This window comes from Populus euphratica, unplaced genomic scaffold, assembly GCF_000495115.2.
Source record: "Populus euphratica unplaced genomic scaffold, PopEup_1.0 scaffold270.1, whole genome shotgun sequence".
Taxonomy (NCBI): domain Eukaryota; kingdom Viridiplantae; phylum Streptophyta; class Magnoliopsida; order Malpighiales; family Salicaceae; genus Populus; species Populus euphratica.
In genome coordinates, this window is record NW_011500151.1 from 128,417 (window position 1) to 147,167 (window position 18,751).

General features: G+C 28.0%; 1 protein-coding gene and 1 long non-coding RNA gene across 2 annotated transcripts; both read right to left on the minus strand.

Moving 5' to 3' along the window:
• Nucleotides 1–2,430: 2,430 nt before the first annotated feature.
• Nucleotides 2,431–4,264, minus strand: LOC105110943 (uncharacterized). The gene is made up of 2 exons (XR_839551.1): nt 4,167–4,264; nt 2,431–2,654 (listed from the first exon to the last, which is right to left on the minus strand). It is a non-coding gene; the product is annotated as an uncharacterized LOC105110943 (long non-coding RNA).
• Nucleotides 4,265–6,624: 2,360 nt separating this feature from the next.
• LOC105110944 (60S ribosomal protein L27) lies at nt 6,625–7,325 on the minus strand. The gene has a single exon (XM_011006160.1). The coding sequence runs from the start codon at nt 7,221–7,223 to the stop codon at nt 6,816–6,818; it is 408 nt and encodes a 135-aa protein (XP_011004462.1). The 5' UTR covers nt 7,224–7,325; the 3' UTR covers nt 6,625–6,815.
• Nucleotides 7,326–18,751: the final 11,426 nt, after the last annotated feature.

Consider the following 18,751-nt stretch of genomic DNA (forward strand, 5'->3'; position numbering starts at 1 on the left):
ACTTCCTAACAACAAACAAACACAAGAAAGTTTGGAAAATGTTTTCCTGAAAATTACTTTTCGAAAAACAAACACAGCTAAAAAGGTGTACGGGCAACATTCATATATATGTATTAAAAAACAGAGAGAATACATCCATAACGACCAAGATTATAATCAGCTTATTAAGACGGTATATAAATAAATGTTTTTTATTGACCAGAAAATGTTTTCTGTTGACCAACTTTTCTAATATCAAATAAATTTAAAAAAAATTTAAAAGTAATTTTTCAAAAATTATTTTTCAAAAACAAGCTTATCACAACTTATACAAATAGAAAGAGCTGTTAATTATCACAATAATCGTTACAAATTATAGAAGCTGTCGCCCTGTGATCCTCAGGATAGCGGTTTTCTTCTTCTTCACAATAAAATAATAAACATATAGTTTAAGATGAAAAATAATAAACTGTCAGCTAGGGTTTTTTCAGTTTTTTTTTTAATTTTAATTTTAAAATGAGTCATGGGGAAAAGTGGGGGGTGTGCCCGTGCCTTATGAGCTCCGCCAAGTATATATTTAAGCTATGTTATCACAACTTATACAAATAGAAAGAGCTGTTAATTATCACAATAATCGTTACAAATTATAGAAGCTGTCGCCCTGTGATCCTCAGGTTAGCGGTTTTCTTCTTCTTCACAATAAAATAATAAACATATAGTTTAAGATGAAAAATAATAAACTGTTTTTTTAATTTTAAAATGAGTCATGGGGAAGAGTGGGGGTGTGCCCGTGCCTTATGAGCTCCGCATATGATGTCATCTGATGACCAAACATCAGCTTTTGCTGTGGCTTTTCATTCCTGGACGGTGGGTGCATCCAATCGGCAAATCTCATGTTTTGTGCCATCAATCATTTTCCGTCATTCTCTTTTCTCCAGTTGATGCATACTCAATATTTTTAAAGTAGCCTTTTTGATTTATTTTTTTTCATTTGATTTATATTTATATTTATTTTATTTTTAAATAATTTAAATTTTCTTGTAAATTCTTATTTTTTCTTACTTGCAAGATTTGGTCATTCTCTTTATTAAATTACTTTTTAATTGTGTATTTCAATGTTTTATTTTATTTTATTTTCATATCAGTTTTAATTGTAACTTCTCTTTGCAATTCAATCCCTTAAGATTTTATTATTTGAGATTTTAATTTCATGATTTATTTAGATTTATTTTTTATAAAATAATTTTATTCTCAGAATTTTAGGTTTTTTTTACAATTAATTTTTAAAATTTTATTAGCTACATCTGCATGTGGCTTGTATTTTTTAATAATAAATTGGGCCGGGCTTCATTTAGTTATTCACCATGTAAGTGTATAGTACATGTATATTGATGGATAGATTTATTACCGGACTCGAGTTGACTAGAAATTTAGTATGGGCCAGGTCTTAATTTAAATCAATTATTTTTTTACTAAAATAATAATATTTTTTTTAATTTAAAAACCTCTCAAATAATTTTAGGTTGAATAGAATGAATATTAAAATGAAGTAGTTCATAGGTATCGTGCTTTACACTCTTGAAAGATGTTTAATTAGGATTTTAATGTAGACATGAACAACATAAAAAATATATCAATTGAAAAGTGGATAGAATTGATTGAATTTAAATTTTTTTTCTAATGTAGTTCTTCTCTTTAAAAAAGAGATTTATAATTTCTTAAAATTACCAAAAACCAATCTTAACAAGTATAACAAAAAAGACAACATAAAATCTAAAATTAAATCAAAATAATAATAATAAAATTGATTGAAACAGCACCTTTAAAGCCTAACTTAAGTTCTTCCGGGACTTGACCGGTTATAATGAACTCATTTTTATAGAACTGAATTTATAAAATCATGTTGTAAAATTAAAATCTAATTTTTTATTGTTAGGTTATTCAAGTCGTTAAAGATTAATATAAAATAAGTATTAGAAACTTCATCTAATAGTATAAATTTGTGAGTTGAGATGATTTTTTAATATGATATCTTTATTGATTAAATGATTATAAATTTGAATTTTATTATTATTATTTTTTTAGTTAAAATTAATTAATAGCATAAGATAATATATATTTATGAAAGTTTTGAATCCTAGAGAATAATTACTCATGGAACTTCACTTAACAAAGTTTTACTTAAAGACGATTCTTTGAATATTGTTTTGAACTCAACTTTATCTCATTTATGCATGAACAAATATGCTAGGCATTCTGCATGGTTCACTTATGAAAAATCCACAAATAACTATATATTAATTAAACAAATATTTAAAAAAACTATGACTCAGGCGTAACACGGTTTTAATCGCATCCACGGTACTAGACAAACCATTACACGTGATCTTCACCGGAAAAAAAAGAAAAGAAAAGAAAGATCAAATACACAATAAAAATCAACACTAAATATTTATTTGGCCACATTTCCTGACAATATATAATTCATTTTACACTCAAATGTAAAGATTAATTATGCTGACTAATCCCTCTAGAGATAGATCAAGACAAGTGGGCTTACCATCCCGTGGATTTAGTCTTCACAGGAATAGGATTTTGCTGGGAGGATTGATCATCCATGTTTGGATCACAGGCAGCTGGTTGGGGTGTAAATTCAGTAGGATAAGGATACGCCGCTGCAAGATTTCAAAGCCACCGAAATTAGCATACGCAAACTCCAACAGAGAAAAAATAAAATAAATTACGTAAGCTCTTTGACTCTACAAACAATCTTGTCGATCACTACAAATTATGACCAGGGGAGAATTAACAGATACCAAATTTGTGATTAATTACTCAATTACCAAGCTTGCATGATGTTACTCTGACTCGAAGAACAAGGGTTAATTTTAAAAATCGCTAGACTTTCTGAGAATCTATACATGATTAGATTCGGTTCCATGATAACTAGGACAAGGTCCAGTTTGTTTGTTTGTTGTCACCAGCTCAAGGGTTGGTCCACCATCCAATTCCATGTTTACATTTAAAAATCCCTGTTTTTTTTAACTGCTGTAACCATAATAATAAAACTGAAAGTTCTAACATTGGAAAATAAAACTGCAGCGAAGAAAAACAAGAACAGGCAATGGCAAAGTGGCTACCGAGTTGTGTTCAGTCCTGTTCAGAATGAAAGCATTATGTCAGGGAAAGTACAAGCCCTACTTGAGTTTCACCAGGCCCATGAAGTAGAAATATCAGATGAATGTTGATTCTCAAGACAGGAAAACTTACATTGCTGCAGAAACCCAGTATTTATTATTATCAATTATTGAGTCTCTGTTTTTCTTCATTAGAGCAAGGGACCATTGAAATCAATTCTCTTGGGATTTATATACATGAATTTGGGACACTGGGATATTATTTAGTCTGATGCATAGTTATTAAACTTGGGTTCCCTGACCACTTGCCGACCATGACCATTGACCGTAGCTTGATTCAAATTAAGTTTTTTTCACTTGGTTTGAAAATTAACTGGCCGGAGACTTGGCTGACCAACCGGAGCTCTGGCTGACCAGTTAGAATAGATATAAGTTTGCCAGCTGATGGATAGAATAACTCAACGAACCTGTAATCAGAGCTTTGGACGGTTCAGACAACTGTGGTTTAAGAAAATTATTACTGTTTTAGGAATTAGTTCTGAGAATATGAAAGTAATCACAATCTATGAATTTTATCTGCAGGTAAGAAACACAAAGGGCACTTCTGCAAGTAAAATATTTCTAACATTGAAAAGCTACCGTTGAAAAACAACACAGATTAATTAAAGAAACCCTATGGGATGGCTGCTCCAACTTCCCTCTGTTTGTTAAGTGATATTTACATAAGCAAAATAGAATTTAAAATAATACTTAAGGATAAAAAAATAAAAACAGTAAAGATATAAACATATTCGATCAAAAAGATACAGAAACATACAAAATTAAACTTTGTTATAGCTGTAGAAAAGATCTCTGTTTAAGACAATGAGTATTCAAAAACAAGTTCTTTTTATCTGTGCTGTCTTTGTTGTTTTGTCCGCAGGCAATAATCAAACACAACCAAGAACCAATCCTATTTTCAAAGAAAAAGGCTCCCAGCAGAAAGTCAGAACTAAGAGTAAACAGTTTTATCCTAAAACCTGTCCATGTCTTAGTAGGCCAAGTTCTTACCGCTTGAACGTCACCTTGATACATACAGAAAGAGCTGTTAATTGTCATAATAATCGTTACAAATTATGGAAGTTGTCGAACTGTGATCCTCAAGATCCTGGGCGAGCAAAACAATCCATCATGTCAAGTTCACGTAATTATTAGAAGAAACTAAAGGGTAGTTATTTTACTAGTTTTTTTTTTTTAAAAAAGAAAAACTCTAGACTGATATACATTGTTAATTGAAATAATATATATATCAAGCTGTTGGCAGTCTTTTGATTTTTACAGTATAATAACTAACATACCATTTGAAGCAAAACGTAATAAACTGTCGAGGTGGGTTTTTATTTTTAATAATCCTTTTCATTTTAAAAGTACAATAAAACAACTGCATTGTACTTGAATTCAAATTATTTTTGACTTGGATTTAGTGATTTTTTCACTATTATCAAGTTTGATTAGTGGCAATATAGTATTTTAGCATATATAAAAATATTGTTTATTGTTCATTTTTGAGTGATGCATGTTTTTGAGTCATCAATCTTTTTTCTCCATTTGTTTCTCTCTTTGATCCACGTGCTTACTCCCATATATTTTTAAAGTAACTATTTGATTTGTTTTATATATATTTGGTTTATATTTTTTTAATTTATTTATTTATTTTAAATAATTTATAAAATTTGAGTTTTCTTTCAAATTCTCTGATTTTATTTTTTACTTGTAAGATTTGATTTTATCCTTTTGACTATGATTTTTTTATTTTTAAATGATTTTGTAGATTGAATTATTTTTCAATTATATTTTTCAATGTTTTATTTTATTTTTATGTTATGTTTGATTTTTTTTAAAAAAAATATCCTTTTTTATTGGAATTTTCCTTTTCCTTTTAATTATTTAAGATTTTAATTTCTTGATTTTTGTAGATTTATTTTTATGAGAATTTCAATTTGAAAATTTAAATCATGAGATTAAAAAATTCATTTATGTTAGTTTAGATTTGAAAAAAAAAAAAGATTTAGCCTGTAATGTAATATTTATGTTAGTTTAGATTTTTTTTACAATTAATTTTTTTATAAAGTTATTTCAATTTCATATAAAATACATTGGGTTTTATAGTTTAACTCGATCTATTTTTTTAATTTATTTGTTATTGTTTTTTTTCTCATAATTAACCAAAATTATTGAATCCAATAAAACAAACAACACAACTCTTTTGTGATTGTATTTGTTCACAATCACCTAAGCTTTTTTTTCACATTGAAAATAGAATTTAGTTTAACTTTTTTTCACATTGAAAAAAAAAAAGATTTAGCCTGTAATGTAACAGGGTTACCAATCTAGTATGACTCTAAAGTTTTTTTTTTTTTTTAAGGGTACGAATCCAACTCTAAAGTTGACATTACCGCAAGACCCTTGTTTTTTCATGTTCCTAATCAGCAAGCATTTCCATACAGCAAATCAAAATATCAATTCATCTTATCAGCGTAAAAGTTACATGCGAGACCGAAAATCAGTCACTTTGGAAGACCTGCCTCGGCGTGGAAGGACATGCAGTCAACAATGGAAGGGAGAAACTAGCACAGTTCAATTAAACAAGATTGTTGGAAGAGCTTGTTTGACTATTAAGATACAGACATTGATGGAACCACGAAGAATGTGAATAAATTGATTATATTAAAAATAAATTTTATAAAATAAAAAATATTTTTTTAATATATATATTTTTTTAATTTCTATTGTAATTTCAAACACCCCGCTAAGAATATAGAGAGAGAATTGTACGCGACTTTGAAGGTAGCAAGAGAATTGATAAAATTTGCGGACTATATGTTGTTCTCTCTTCTTCTCCATTCTTTCTTAACCTTGCATCAAGCAATTGCTAAGAATTGATGCTTTTCAAAGTAAGTTTTTACTGGAAAATACATAAATTTAGGAATAAGCATATCGCCAAGCAGCATGGCAGCCTATCTAAAATTAAAATATGTGAAAAGTAAAGAGTAAAGTCAAGCAAGATCGATCTCCAAAGTTTTTTCCATTTCATTCAAAACGTATAGAAGATGAGGCACCAGCTTAAAACTTCCCAACACAACCCAAAGAATGGCAGATATCAACTCTCTAACAGGCAATTTAGACATTAACAGATCATAAATCATTAAACAAAAGGCACCACATTTCAATTTCATCAATAAAAGGCCATCAACAATAGCTCAAGACATCTAATTTCATTAACAAATCATAAATCCAAAACCTAATCACCCCTGCAAGCAATCCCTTGAGACTGAAGGCACCACATTTCAATTTTACCAAAGCAGAAGCAAGCACGCAGACTTACAATAAATCAGAACCCCTTCTAAAGTCAATCAAGGGAAGAACACACTAACACATTCGCAGGTAGATTTGCAATAAACCGAAACCAAAAACATCATGCCACCAAATCAAATAAAGCCCGTAAAGCTAACATCAAAAAATCATCACATGAACAGACAATCAAACACCAGACATTAAGAGTGCAATTTATATTAATAATTCCAAAATTAACTAAATGCAAGCAGATCCAAACTAGCACCATAAAAAGCTACAAAACCTTAACAATGCTCCTTAAAAAATGTCTAAAAATAACACATTAGAACCAAACAAAACCTTAGAGCCGGCACCATTTTCCTTCCTTCAAAACCTCAGCTTGGTGAAAAACCATCGGTTCTTCCCAGTCTTGAACCTCTCCTCGAACCTTGTCTTTGTTTCCTTACAAGCCGCGACTTTCTTATCCTTAGTTGCCAAGCAATCAGGAGTAACAAGGTCCTTCAAATCCACATCCAAAGTATACCTAGTAGGCATCAGGTGCTGATAGTTAACAACCTTAACAAAACACTTGACCCTCGATTTCTTTGCTGTTTTCTTGGCCGAGTCTTTCTTTATAACCTTGCTTGGGTACTTCTTGATCCCTGCGACCAAGCAATGACCATAGGGGCGGTCTCTGGTTCCATCATCGAAGTGCTTGACGATCACTGCCTTGCGACCAGCATACCGGCCTTGGAGGACTATGACGGCCTTGTTGGGTTTCAGAAACTTCACCATTGTCGCTGCGGCTTAGGGTTTCTCCCCTCTTTACTTTCTGTGGCTGTTCTAAACCCTAGAGATGGAGAGAGGGCGGTGTGTGTTTATAGAGAAATGGAAACCCTAGCTTTAGCTACATCTGCGTGTGGGCTGTATTTTTCAATTACAAACTGGGCCGGGCTTCGTTTAGTTGTTCACTGTATAAGTGTATATTGATGGCAAATTTATTACCCCTCATAAGTCAACTAGAAATCTGTCATGTGCCTGGTTTTATTTTAAATCAATTATATATTTTTTATTAAAATAATATCTTTATTTCTTCCAAAAACCTCCCAAACAATGTTAGGTTTGATTAAATAAATGTTAAATGAAGTAGTGCATATGTAACACGTGCTTTCCACTCTTAAATTATATCTGATTATGATTTTAATGTAGACATGAACAACATTAGAAAAATATCAATTGAAAAATGAATAAAATTGATTGAATTTGAATATTTTTTTTCAATGTAATTCATCTCTTTAAAAATTTTCTTATTTTTTAAATAGATCAAAAATCAATATTAATATATGATAAAATTTGAGTTTGATTCAATAATTATATCAAAATTTATAAGCTTTTTCTTGTTAGGTTGTTTGTGTTGTCAGAGTTTAATATAAATAAGATTTGAGAATCTCATCTAATAACTTAAATTTGTAAGTTAAGATAATTTTTTAATATAAGTTTTTTATTTATTAAACAGTTATGAGTTCAAATCTTATTATTTTCATTCTCTCTCTTAGTTACAATTAATTAATAATACAAGATAATATATGTTTGTAAAAATTTCAAGTTTAAAAATTTTTTATTCAAAATGATTTATTAATAAATAATACAAGTTAAATTATATAATTTCACTTGATAACTTAAACTCCTTAAACTTTTAGATAGATGAAAATGAGGGTGTTAACTTCATCTCATTTATCCATGAACAAATATGCTGGGCATTCTGAATGGTTCACTTATGAAAAATCCACAACTATATAGATTGTTGTCACTAATCCATAAACAAATATATTGAGCATTTTACATGATCTACATATCGGCAAGCGAAGTGAAATGGAAGGCAGACAACAAATCAAATCATTGTACATAAATAATTTATTGCATCAAAGTGGCAAATAAAATCAATCTGCACGGTCCCATTCTATTACAATGTAATCCAGAAAAGCACATCTAAGGAAGGTACAAAGCACAAATAAAGCAACGTTCCTCAAAAGCAAGCGTCCAAGACACAACAGCAACACAGGGCAGCACAACTGCAAGATGAAAGAGCCAAGAATTAGAACATTCAAAACACAACGTGTTTTTGACATCGCCAGCTTTGAACTGCGTGTAGACGTGGGCCTTTGCGGTTATGATTTGAAAGAAAAATTATTTTAAAAAACTATAAATTATAATTTTTCTGTAATCAAAGTTTTAATCGAGAGTTTTCAGCAGGATCAATGTAATTCAAGAAATGAATATACTAGAGAAAGATCAAGACAAGTGGGCTTACCATCCCTTCCAGAAGCCATCACCCCTGGATTTCGTCTTCACAGGAATAGGATTTTGCTGGTCGGATTGACCATCCATGGTAGGATAGCCAGCTGGTGGTGGGCCTGAATATGCACTAGGATAAGTTGATGTTGGTGGGGGAGGATATGCCACTGCAAGATTTCAAAGCCCACCTAAATTAGCATACGCAGATTCCAGTAGAGAAAATAAATAAATAAATTACGTAAAGCCCTTTAACTCTGCAGATAATCGTGTTGATCACTACAAATTATGACAAGGGGAGAGTTAACAGATACCAAATTTGTGATTAATTACTCAATTTGTTATCAATTACTCAATTACCAAGCTTCCATGATGTTAACCCTTGACTCAAAGAACAAGGGTTAATTTCTTAGTGAAGCCACTAATTAAAGCAATTAGATGTTGATCTTGACTGTTTTATGAAAAAACCAAAGAAAAAAACAGATTTGAATAGATTGGGAATATGCGCAGAGCTTTTGATTTTTGAAAAGGGAAACAAAAAAGATGGAGGAACTTTTGCATCAATATAACAAAGTGTTTCAAGATCAAACAGTTCAACGTCCAAAAGACCATAACCAATCACACCAGGAAAAAGATCAAGGATTACCTGTAGCTTGATTCTGACTCATGGTTGAAGAAGCACAAACAAACGAGAGCTATGGAAAGAATGGAGATAAGGACGCGAGAAGTTCGGTTGTGGTAGTTGATGAAGGCGGAGAAGATGCTATGCTAAAATAAATTATCGCTATCTTTATATAGAGATGGATGGAGGCGTTTGCTTGCCAGGGGTGACAAGCGAGGGCGGTCGCAAACGCGTTGGGAAGCGATGAATTTATTACTCAAGACATAGGCTGGACGAATAGATTCCCCTCGAAGGCAGGTCTTTGATTGATGTCAATCTTTACTATGCTTTTTATATTTGTGTCTTGATTTTGATTCATGAACAAAATTTTGTTTCTTCTTCCAACCTTCACATGGCCGATAAGAGCTCGTCCAGTATAGTGTTAAAATGTTAAGAAATATCTGTAAAATAATTAAAGATTTGGAATGACATGTTGCTTTCCTTCTTTGTTTTTTTTTTAAATAATATAAATTACATATTAAAAATTTATTTAAAAATTTTAAATTTTAAATTACGATAGTTTTTAAATATAGTATTAAAATTTTAATAACCAAGCGGTCATAAATTTAAATCTTATCATTCTTATTTATTTGATAAAAATTTAATCTAAAATAATATAAATTTATATAAATTTCAAGCTCGAAAGGCTTTCGCTTAAAGAAATATATTATATAATAATATAAATTATATCCTAAAATTTTATTTAATAATTTAAATTATTATATTAAGATAAATCTTGATAAATCTTTATTATTATTATCTTCCTTTCAAGAAAAATAAAGATTATGAAATTTTATTTTTTAGTAAATAACTAATGATAGTTCAATGCAATAAGATTAGGGGCGGGTGCCGGTTAAAACAATTTGATATTTTAGATTAAAAAATCTAGATAGATTATTTCTTTTTAAAATCTAAAATTAAAACAAACAAAATCAAACTAAATTGATTGGTTTAATTTTACATCTTTAAAAAGAGATTAGACACCTGCCTTTTAACTGGGTTATTTTTTATTTATTTTGATTTAATGAATCTTTAGTTGGTAATAAATGTTTTAAAAATTTATATTTATTATATTATTTAATATAAATGGTTGATTTATAACTTATAAATTTTTTATAGTAATTGGTGAGTAATCTATTAGTTATTTTTTTGAATTCATTTAAAAAAAACAGATATAAAGAGAGGAAAAAATATAAAATACATGACCCATCAAAAATAAAAAAAAATATTTTCATTTATGATTTTTTATCCTTTTTATTTATTTAAATTAACTTTAAAAAATAATTAATAAAATATCAATAATCAATCCCGATCCATGTAAAATTACACTCTTATTTACGTTATTTGTTTAGGTTTTACTATTTTAAAGTTGTATGAAAATATATGAAGAAACGTTTTTGTAATATTTATGTCAGAATGACGTCATATGTGGTTCTTGTGTCCATATCTTGACAATAGACGAGGAGGAGAAGCGGTCGGCAAAAGTCCTAGTCAGCCGGAAAGATCTTGTCTTGACACGCTTATCATGTTTATCATCATTGTTGACTCACCGAAACCTGGAAGATTCGGGATTGTTCTACGAATGGGATTTATCATGCGAGATGGTGTAAATTATTATGTACGTTTCAGTAAACTATCTCTGAAATTTAAATGTGTCCATGTCTTGACAATAGACGAGGAGGAGAAGCGGTCGGCAAAAGTCCTAGTCAGCCGGAAAGATCTTGTCTTGACACGCTTATCATGTTTATCATCATTGTTGACTCACCGAAACCTGGAAGATTCGGGATTGTTCTACGAATGGGATTTATCATGCGAGATGGTGTAAATTATTATGTACGTTTCAGTAAACTATCTCTGAAATTTAAATTAGTGATTTTTAAAAGGTAAGCTCAGAACTTCATTATTTGTTAATATTAAATCAAATAGATCCTTGTTATTATTAAATAATTTAAAAAATAAAAATATATATAATATATAATTTTTTAATATAGTATTGAGTCCTTTGATATATTAAACTTAATTCAGCTCATAAATTGGTTTGAGTAATTTAAATTAATTAAAAATAATATTTTTTAAAAAAATTAAATTTATATTGATTTTTTAAAAATCAAATTAAATTTTAATTAAATGAATCATATTATAGGCTACCGGGTCAAATTATATTTATTTCAAATTAATTTTTTAAAAGTTTAAATTAGGAATTGAGTTAACTGACCGATAGGTTAAAATATTAAATCATATTAAGTTTAATAACCAAGATTAATGTTATAAAAATCAAGGTGTTTATATATATATATATATATATATATATATTACAAGTGTTTTTAAGTTGGTATTTTTTTAATTAAAATTAAGTTTTTTTATTGAAAAATAATTTTAAAAGAATCCTTTATACCAATATGGTGCATTTAAGTGTTTTTTTTCATGTATAATGATTCCACCATCTAAACCTAATAGGAGAACAAACCTTCCTATGGCCTTTAGCTTATAAGACGTACAAGATTTCGTACATGTTTTCAGTGATATTTGGGATAGTGGTAGAAATCAATTTTTAAATATTTTTTTACTAGAAAATATATTAATATATATATATATATATTATTTTTCTAAATTCATTTTTCATATCAATTCAATTCAAAAAACTAAAAAAATAATTTATTTATTTTTTCAAAAACTAGCAAAACAGTGATGGAACTGCTATATCAAAGAGATGGTTTTTCTAATGTTAGAAGAGATCATTTCATTAATGGAAACAAGGATGGGCCAAAGCTAGATTTACAATGAATTTAGCAATGTGAACCAAAGTCTAGTAAGGCCACCCAAATCTTAGCCTAGCCAAAAGAGCTTCCAGAAATAAATAAGATGCCCATGTAGGCAGGCCATGAACATTCCTTTACCATTCAAGTAATTAATTATAAACTATTTATTGTCCCTCCTTTATAAAACACTTTATTTTAAGTAGTACTTTGCTTCTCTTTTTTTTTTTTAAAAAATCAATGTTATTTTTCTTTAATTTTATATTTAAATAATAAATTTATTTTTTTATTGAGTTATCACACTTTCGTAGTATACGTATTTAGAAGGTTAACATAGTTAACTAAGGGTTTTTTATTAATTAATTATTTTATTAATTTTATTGTTTAATATTTGGTTGATTGAGAATTAAACATGGTGCACGTAAGCTGGCCCGGACATCCACGTTAATAAAAAAAAAATTTAATTATAAACTATTTATTGTCCCTCCTTTATAAAACACTTTATTTTAAGTTGTACTTTGCTTCTCTTTTTTTTTAAAAAAATCAATGTTATTTTTCTTTAATTTTATATTTAAATAATAAATTTATTTTTTTATTGAGTTATCACACTTTCGTAGTATACGTATTTAGAAGGTTAACATAGTTAACTAAGGGTTTTTTATTAATTAATTATTTTATTAATTTTATTGTTTAATATTTGGTTGATTGAGAATTAAACTACCTAATTTATTTTGTTTATATTTGATTATGTTATTTCGGTCTCATGACTCGAGAATAATGTTTAACGGGTTAATTTAAATTGGTATGAGTTGTTTTTTGTGTTTTTTTAATTATTATTTTAATCTCATCTTTTAACATTGGATTAATTGAGGATTAAGTTTTATAATCTGTTTTGAATTGATTTCTATGAGGATATCTTGGTCTCATGATCAAGGTCACAAGTTTTGGTAATTTAACTCCAGTTAAATGGAGTTTTTTATATATATATTTCTAAGAGGTTATTTCAATCTTGTGACCTAAGTCACTGATCTTTCAACAACAACTTTGCTTTTTATTAGTTATTTTCATCTCATAAGTCGTATTGCATGTTTGATGGGTTAATCCAGTTGATTTAATTTTTTTATTTAATTGACCTTTTTTTTCTACATTTTATTATTTAATAGTGTATTATTGAAAATTAGACTTCATAATTTATTTTAACTTGGTTTTTATTAGGTAATTGTGGTCTCATGAATCAGAGATAATGCTTAATTGGTTAGCCTGAATTGATTTAATTTATTTTTACATTATTTTTTAATTAAATTCCTTACAAATATCATCATTCAACCCTAGATCCTACAGAGACCATTGAGCTTTATATTTGTTTTTCTTTTCATGAGGTTTGGTAGATTAACTTAAGTTAAATTAATTTATTTTTATTTTTATTTTTTCCATGATATTATCTCAATCTGATGACCTATATTATGAATTTGATAGATTGATTAGGATACTTTTTAATACTTTTTAATTAATTTATTTTTTAAATTTTATTTTTTAATATTAGATTGATTGAGGATTAAAATGTATAATTTGTTTCTATTTACTTTTCATGAAGTTATCTCAGTTTTATAACCCGGGTTGTGAGTTTGACAAGGTAACTTGATTTTTTTTTTAATTTCATCATTCAATATTAGGTTAATTGAGAATTGATTTTTATAATTTATTTTGATTTGCTTTCTATATGGGATTATCATTGTCTTTTAATTTGGGTTGTGAATTTAATAAGTTAACTTGAGCTGATCCAAATTAATCAAATATGTTGTTATCTTAATATTAAAAAAATATCATCTTAATTTTTTCAATCAAAATATTTTTTTTCAAGTTTAATAGTTGCTTTTGAAAACACAATCAACCAGGTTATATTAAGTCAATCTTCATATGATTTAATTTTTTTCACTAAAAAAAATTTAGTAACATCTGAATATTTTTTCACATTAAATTTGACTCGACCAATTGTGCAACATGAGTCAATACTCTAATGCTAATAATTAAGTAATAATATTAGTGGTGATATAATTTGAGTGGTGATATAATTTGAGTATTTTAGATTTTGTTAGAGAATAATATAAATTATATTTTAAGGTTTTATTTAACTATTTAAATTTAAGATTTGAAAGAATTTTTTAATATAATATTAGAATTTTACTGATTAAATAATTATAAATTTAAATTTTACTAATTTTTACCTAGAGAATATATTAAAAAATAATATTTAAGATTAAATCCAAATCAAGATAGAAAAATAAAATTATCCAGACCCGACTCAATGTCAATTAGATCTTCATTCCTGTTGACATTCTAAAAAGGAGTAACGGAGAGAATAATAATCCAAAGGAAAGTGAAGTTTCTAGAAGAGAATACACACTCGTCATAAAGCAAAGGGGAGACAACTAAAAAGTGTTCACCGCCACGTTATAAGGTAGCATACCCTCTCCTGTAGCAGTAGAAAGACAAAAAAGGCATGGAATTTGACATTTATAGTCACATGTAGTCACACCGGCCACGCCTTGATAATAAATATACTGCGGGCGCCCATATGCCCAGCCACCTTGCATTCCCATTTTAGGTTTCCATTACTTTTGATGGACCACACGTGCTACATGAGCCAGGGGTCAGTTTGACTACGTGTCTTTAGACTCATTCGTCTTGTGATATTAACAAATACTCTAAATCTTATGGTGTTTTTATTGTAGCAATAAAATAATTTACTATAAATTGCTACAGTTTAATTAGTTATTTACTATTGTGTGTGGGGAAAATTAGGACTCCTCGCTGGGTTTGTTATTTTATTTTATTTTATTGGTTATTAAAAAATTGTATGGGGATGTATGCTTTTGTTTAAAAAACAATAAAAAGGCTTTTTTATCTCTAAAATCAATGAAATTTAAAATGGATGACTAAGGATTTTATTTACTTCTTATAAGTTTCTTCAAAATAAATATATTTTTTTGCCTTTAAGGTCAAAAAATTATTGGGGCACTGATAAGGTTTTTATTTTTTCATTGTTTGTGTACAATACAATTATGAATTTAATTTTGAATTAAATAAAAAATAGCATTGCATTTAAGGGTATTTTTATAATTTTACACAAGTATTTTGTTTGATTAGCAAAGTCACAAGGGATGTTTTGATATTTTTTATATTTACTTTTAAATATTTAAATCAAAGAATTACTAGCACATATTGATAATGTGTAAGTGAGTAAGTGACGTTTGTATTATTCAGATCTAATTCAGTTTTTTATAGTCTTTTTAGATGCACAACTGTATTGTTTTTCATTCAAGATGAAGCATGTGGGCTTATGATGATTAGATTTTAACCAACGATCATTTTTATTTTTATTTTTTAATTTTTTCTCTTTTGACAAATAAAGTATATATTTATCCTCTTTGTTTTTTGTTTTTCAATTTCAGTTTTCATTCTTTTAATTTTTTATTTTGTTCTTATTTTTTTTATAAATGTTTTTTTTTATTTTGCAATTTATTTTTTCGATTACACTTTCTCATATGTTTTATTTTTAATTTCAGTCATCTTTTTTTTTATTCTTGATTTCATTCTTATTTCTTTTTATAGTTTTATACCTCATTATTTTAATTTCTTATTTCATTCTTATTCCTTCTAAAAAAGTATTTTTTTCTTCAATTTATTCCTTTAATTATAATTTATCATTTTGTTTTGTTTTTAATTTTACTCTTCATTATTTTAATTTCTTATTTTTTTCTTATTTTTTTTATAGAAGTTTTTTTTAATTTAGTCCTTCAATTACAATTTATCAATTTGGTTTGTTCCTAATTTCAATCCTCATTCTTTTAATTTCTTATTTTTTTTATAGAAATATTTTTCTTTTCAATTTAGTCCTTCCATTACAATTTCTCAAATATTTTGTTTATCATTAAGGTCCTTATTTTTTTAATATTTAATGTTTTTCCTTGCTCATTTGTTGAAGATCAATTTTTTTTTTTTAATTTAGTTCTTATTCTCTTGATTTTTTCTTTTATTAAAGCTATTTTGTAATTCAATCTAACCATTTGATTAAAAATTATTGAATTTTGAATTAGTGGATTAACTGATGATAATCAAGTGGTAATAAATCAACTAGTGGGAGAAGACACTCCTCTTGCTTAAATCCTAAATCCTAACATTTGTATTTTTCAAACTCACATGTATGTGTATGTTTGACCAAGAATTTTGAGTTGACAGTTTTTTATTTTATTTTTTTGATAATGTCCATCCACCTATGATTAATTGCGTCCAGAAACGTTTTTATGATATTAAAAAAAAATCAATCAATGGGTCATTCAATGAACTTTATTTTTTAACAAATGTTTCGTGTTTGAGACGATTAGCTCCGCTAACAGGGATTAACCCAATTGTTTAATGATTTTAAAAGATTTAATCAAATAATCAAAAGTCCTGGTGCGGCTACACTAAAATACTCAGCTAAAGAGTCATCCATCACCCAAATTCTCATGACTTTATTCTTTTTTCGGTTTTTCTTTGACTTTGTTTAATTTTGCAGGGAAAGAATGTCCATGAATTTAGGGCATCACAGAGCATAAATAAACACATGTTATGGGCACAGCATGCTTAGTTGACAATCCTCTCCAATCCCTCCCTCTATATATTTATTTGACCTAGCATTGAAACTCGAGTGCCAGAAAATTAAGACAGAAAACATCTAGTTTCGAGGCATGCTGATTTATCAATTTACCATTTAAAATCAAACTCCAATAAATTTGATTTTTTAAACTTTTTTTTTAATAAAAATTAGTAACTTCAGGTAGTTTTTTAAATACCAAGATAAAATCAATGAATATTAGATAGACCATCTAGCTATACTCGTATTGATACATTAATAAAAATGTTTTTTTACATCCGATTAATATTTTAATATAAATGATAATGTGAAGAGCATAATTATTAACCAATTTACCAGTTAAATTAATCCTTCAATAGTGAATCCAAGGATTCAAAGGTGAATCAACAACAGTCAACATATGGATTTTTGAGTAAGCATTGCACTAGTATTTCATGCACTAGTGAATCAAATACCTATTTCCTATCTTCCCTTCTACACCATTTTAATAAAGTTTCCTTTTCTTTTATTCTATTATCATTATATTTATTATAAACTTTAAAGTATTCATCTGATAGTTAAAAAATATATTTTTATTTGAATTTTTTAATTTAAAATTCTGGTTATCCATGCTACAATTGTCAAAATGTTATTGGTTTATAAATAATGATCTAGAGACTTTTCATCTTCTTTTTATTTTTTGTTTAGAAAAGATCATGATCCAGGGACTGTTTGTTACTTACGACATTGGTATTCCAAGTCAGAACACATTAAAAAAGCCAGTGAAAATATCTGCCTACAGCATTTTCCTATTCTGTCATTTTTGTTTTTTTAATAAGTTTATTGATTTTTTTTAGTATTTTTAGATTATTTTGATAAAATAATATTTTAAAATAAAAAAATATTTTTTTAATATATTTTAAAATAAAATACAACTCGTAACACCTATCGAACACTACCTTCTAAGTGTTGGTTTCTTGTCGGGAAAAAGAGAAGAACGTTGAGTAGAAGACTCGTTTATCTAGTAATCTATCTATAAATATATTTATCTGTCTAAAGAATAGTTGAAGGCTTGGAGTCTATCACCAACACAAGCAAAAACCTTCTTCTTCACCGTTTCATATCTTGGTAACTTATTATTCTTTCTCTTTTCCCTTTGTCTAATAAAGTATTGCCTTTTTCTTTATGTCTATTATATAGTTTGACCTTTCATGTCATTTATTCAACTGGGTTCATTTTTTTTTTTTTGGCTTGTTTGGTTTCTGGGAATTGAAAAGAAACATCTAAGATTGAAACTCACTAAAAAAATTGAATCTTTTCATTTCAACTGTTTTATCAGCTGGTAAAGTTCAAGTTTTATACTGGGTTTTCTTTGTTCTTTCCTCAAGTTTCGAGTTTCAGGTTTGTTCTTGGCTGGTTCGTGTGAGCTTTTGAATTTCTCTTGCTGTTGAATTGGTTGTCTAGAGTTTTTCTTGTTTGATTTTTTTGCTATGTTTGGTTGCTGAGAAAATTGGAAGGGAAGAATGATTTGATTAGTTTCTATTTGGAGATTGATTCAGCTAAAGAAGGTAATTTGATACGCGATCCTTGATTAATTTAGAAGGCTAGGTGAAAGGCTTAGGGGGCACACTAGCCGGAAAAGTAGTCTGTGGCTATTTTAGTATTCAATTTGTGAAATTGATGAATGGTTTGGTTAAAATCTTTGGATTAATGAATGCTGTTTGCTCGGAGGAACATATATTCTTAATTTTGAAGTTTGTCATCATCTTTTATAGAAATTTGTGCATCTATAGATTTGGAATTTGCTATTGATATTCAGATTTGATGCCTCGCCTTTGCTTGTTTTGTAGGTTAGAATTAGCTGGATTTGTTGATGTTGGCATAGTATGACTGAAAGCAATAGCAATGCAAGTGTGAGCTCGACTTCGAGTTTGAATAGCAGCTTTCCGGACATAGAGGATGACCAAACCATTGCAAGCATCTTAGCAGAAGATGAAAG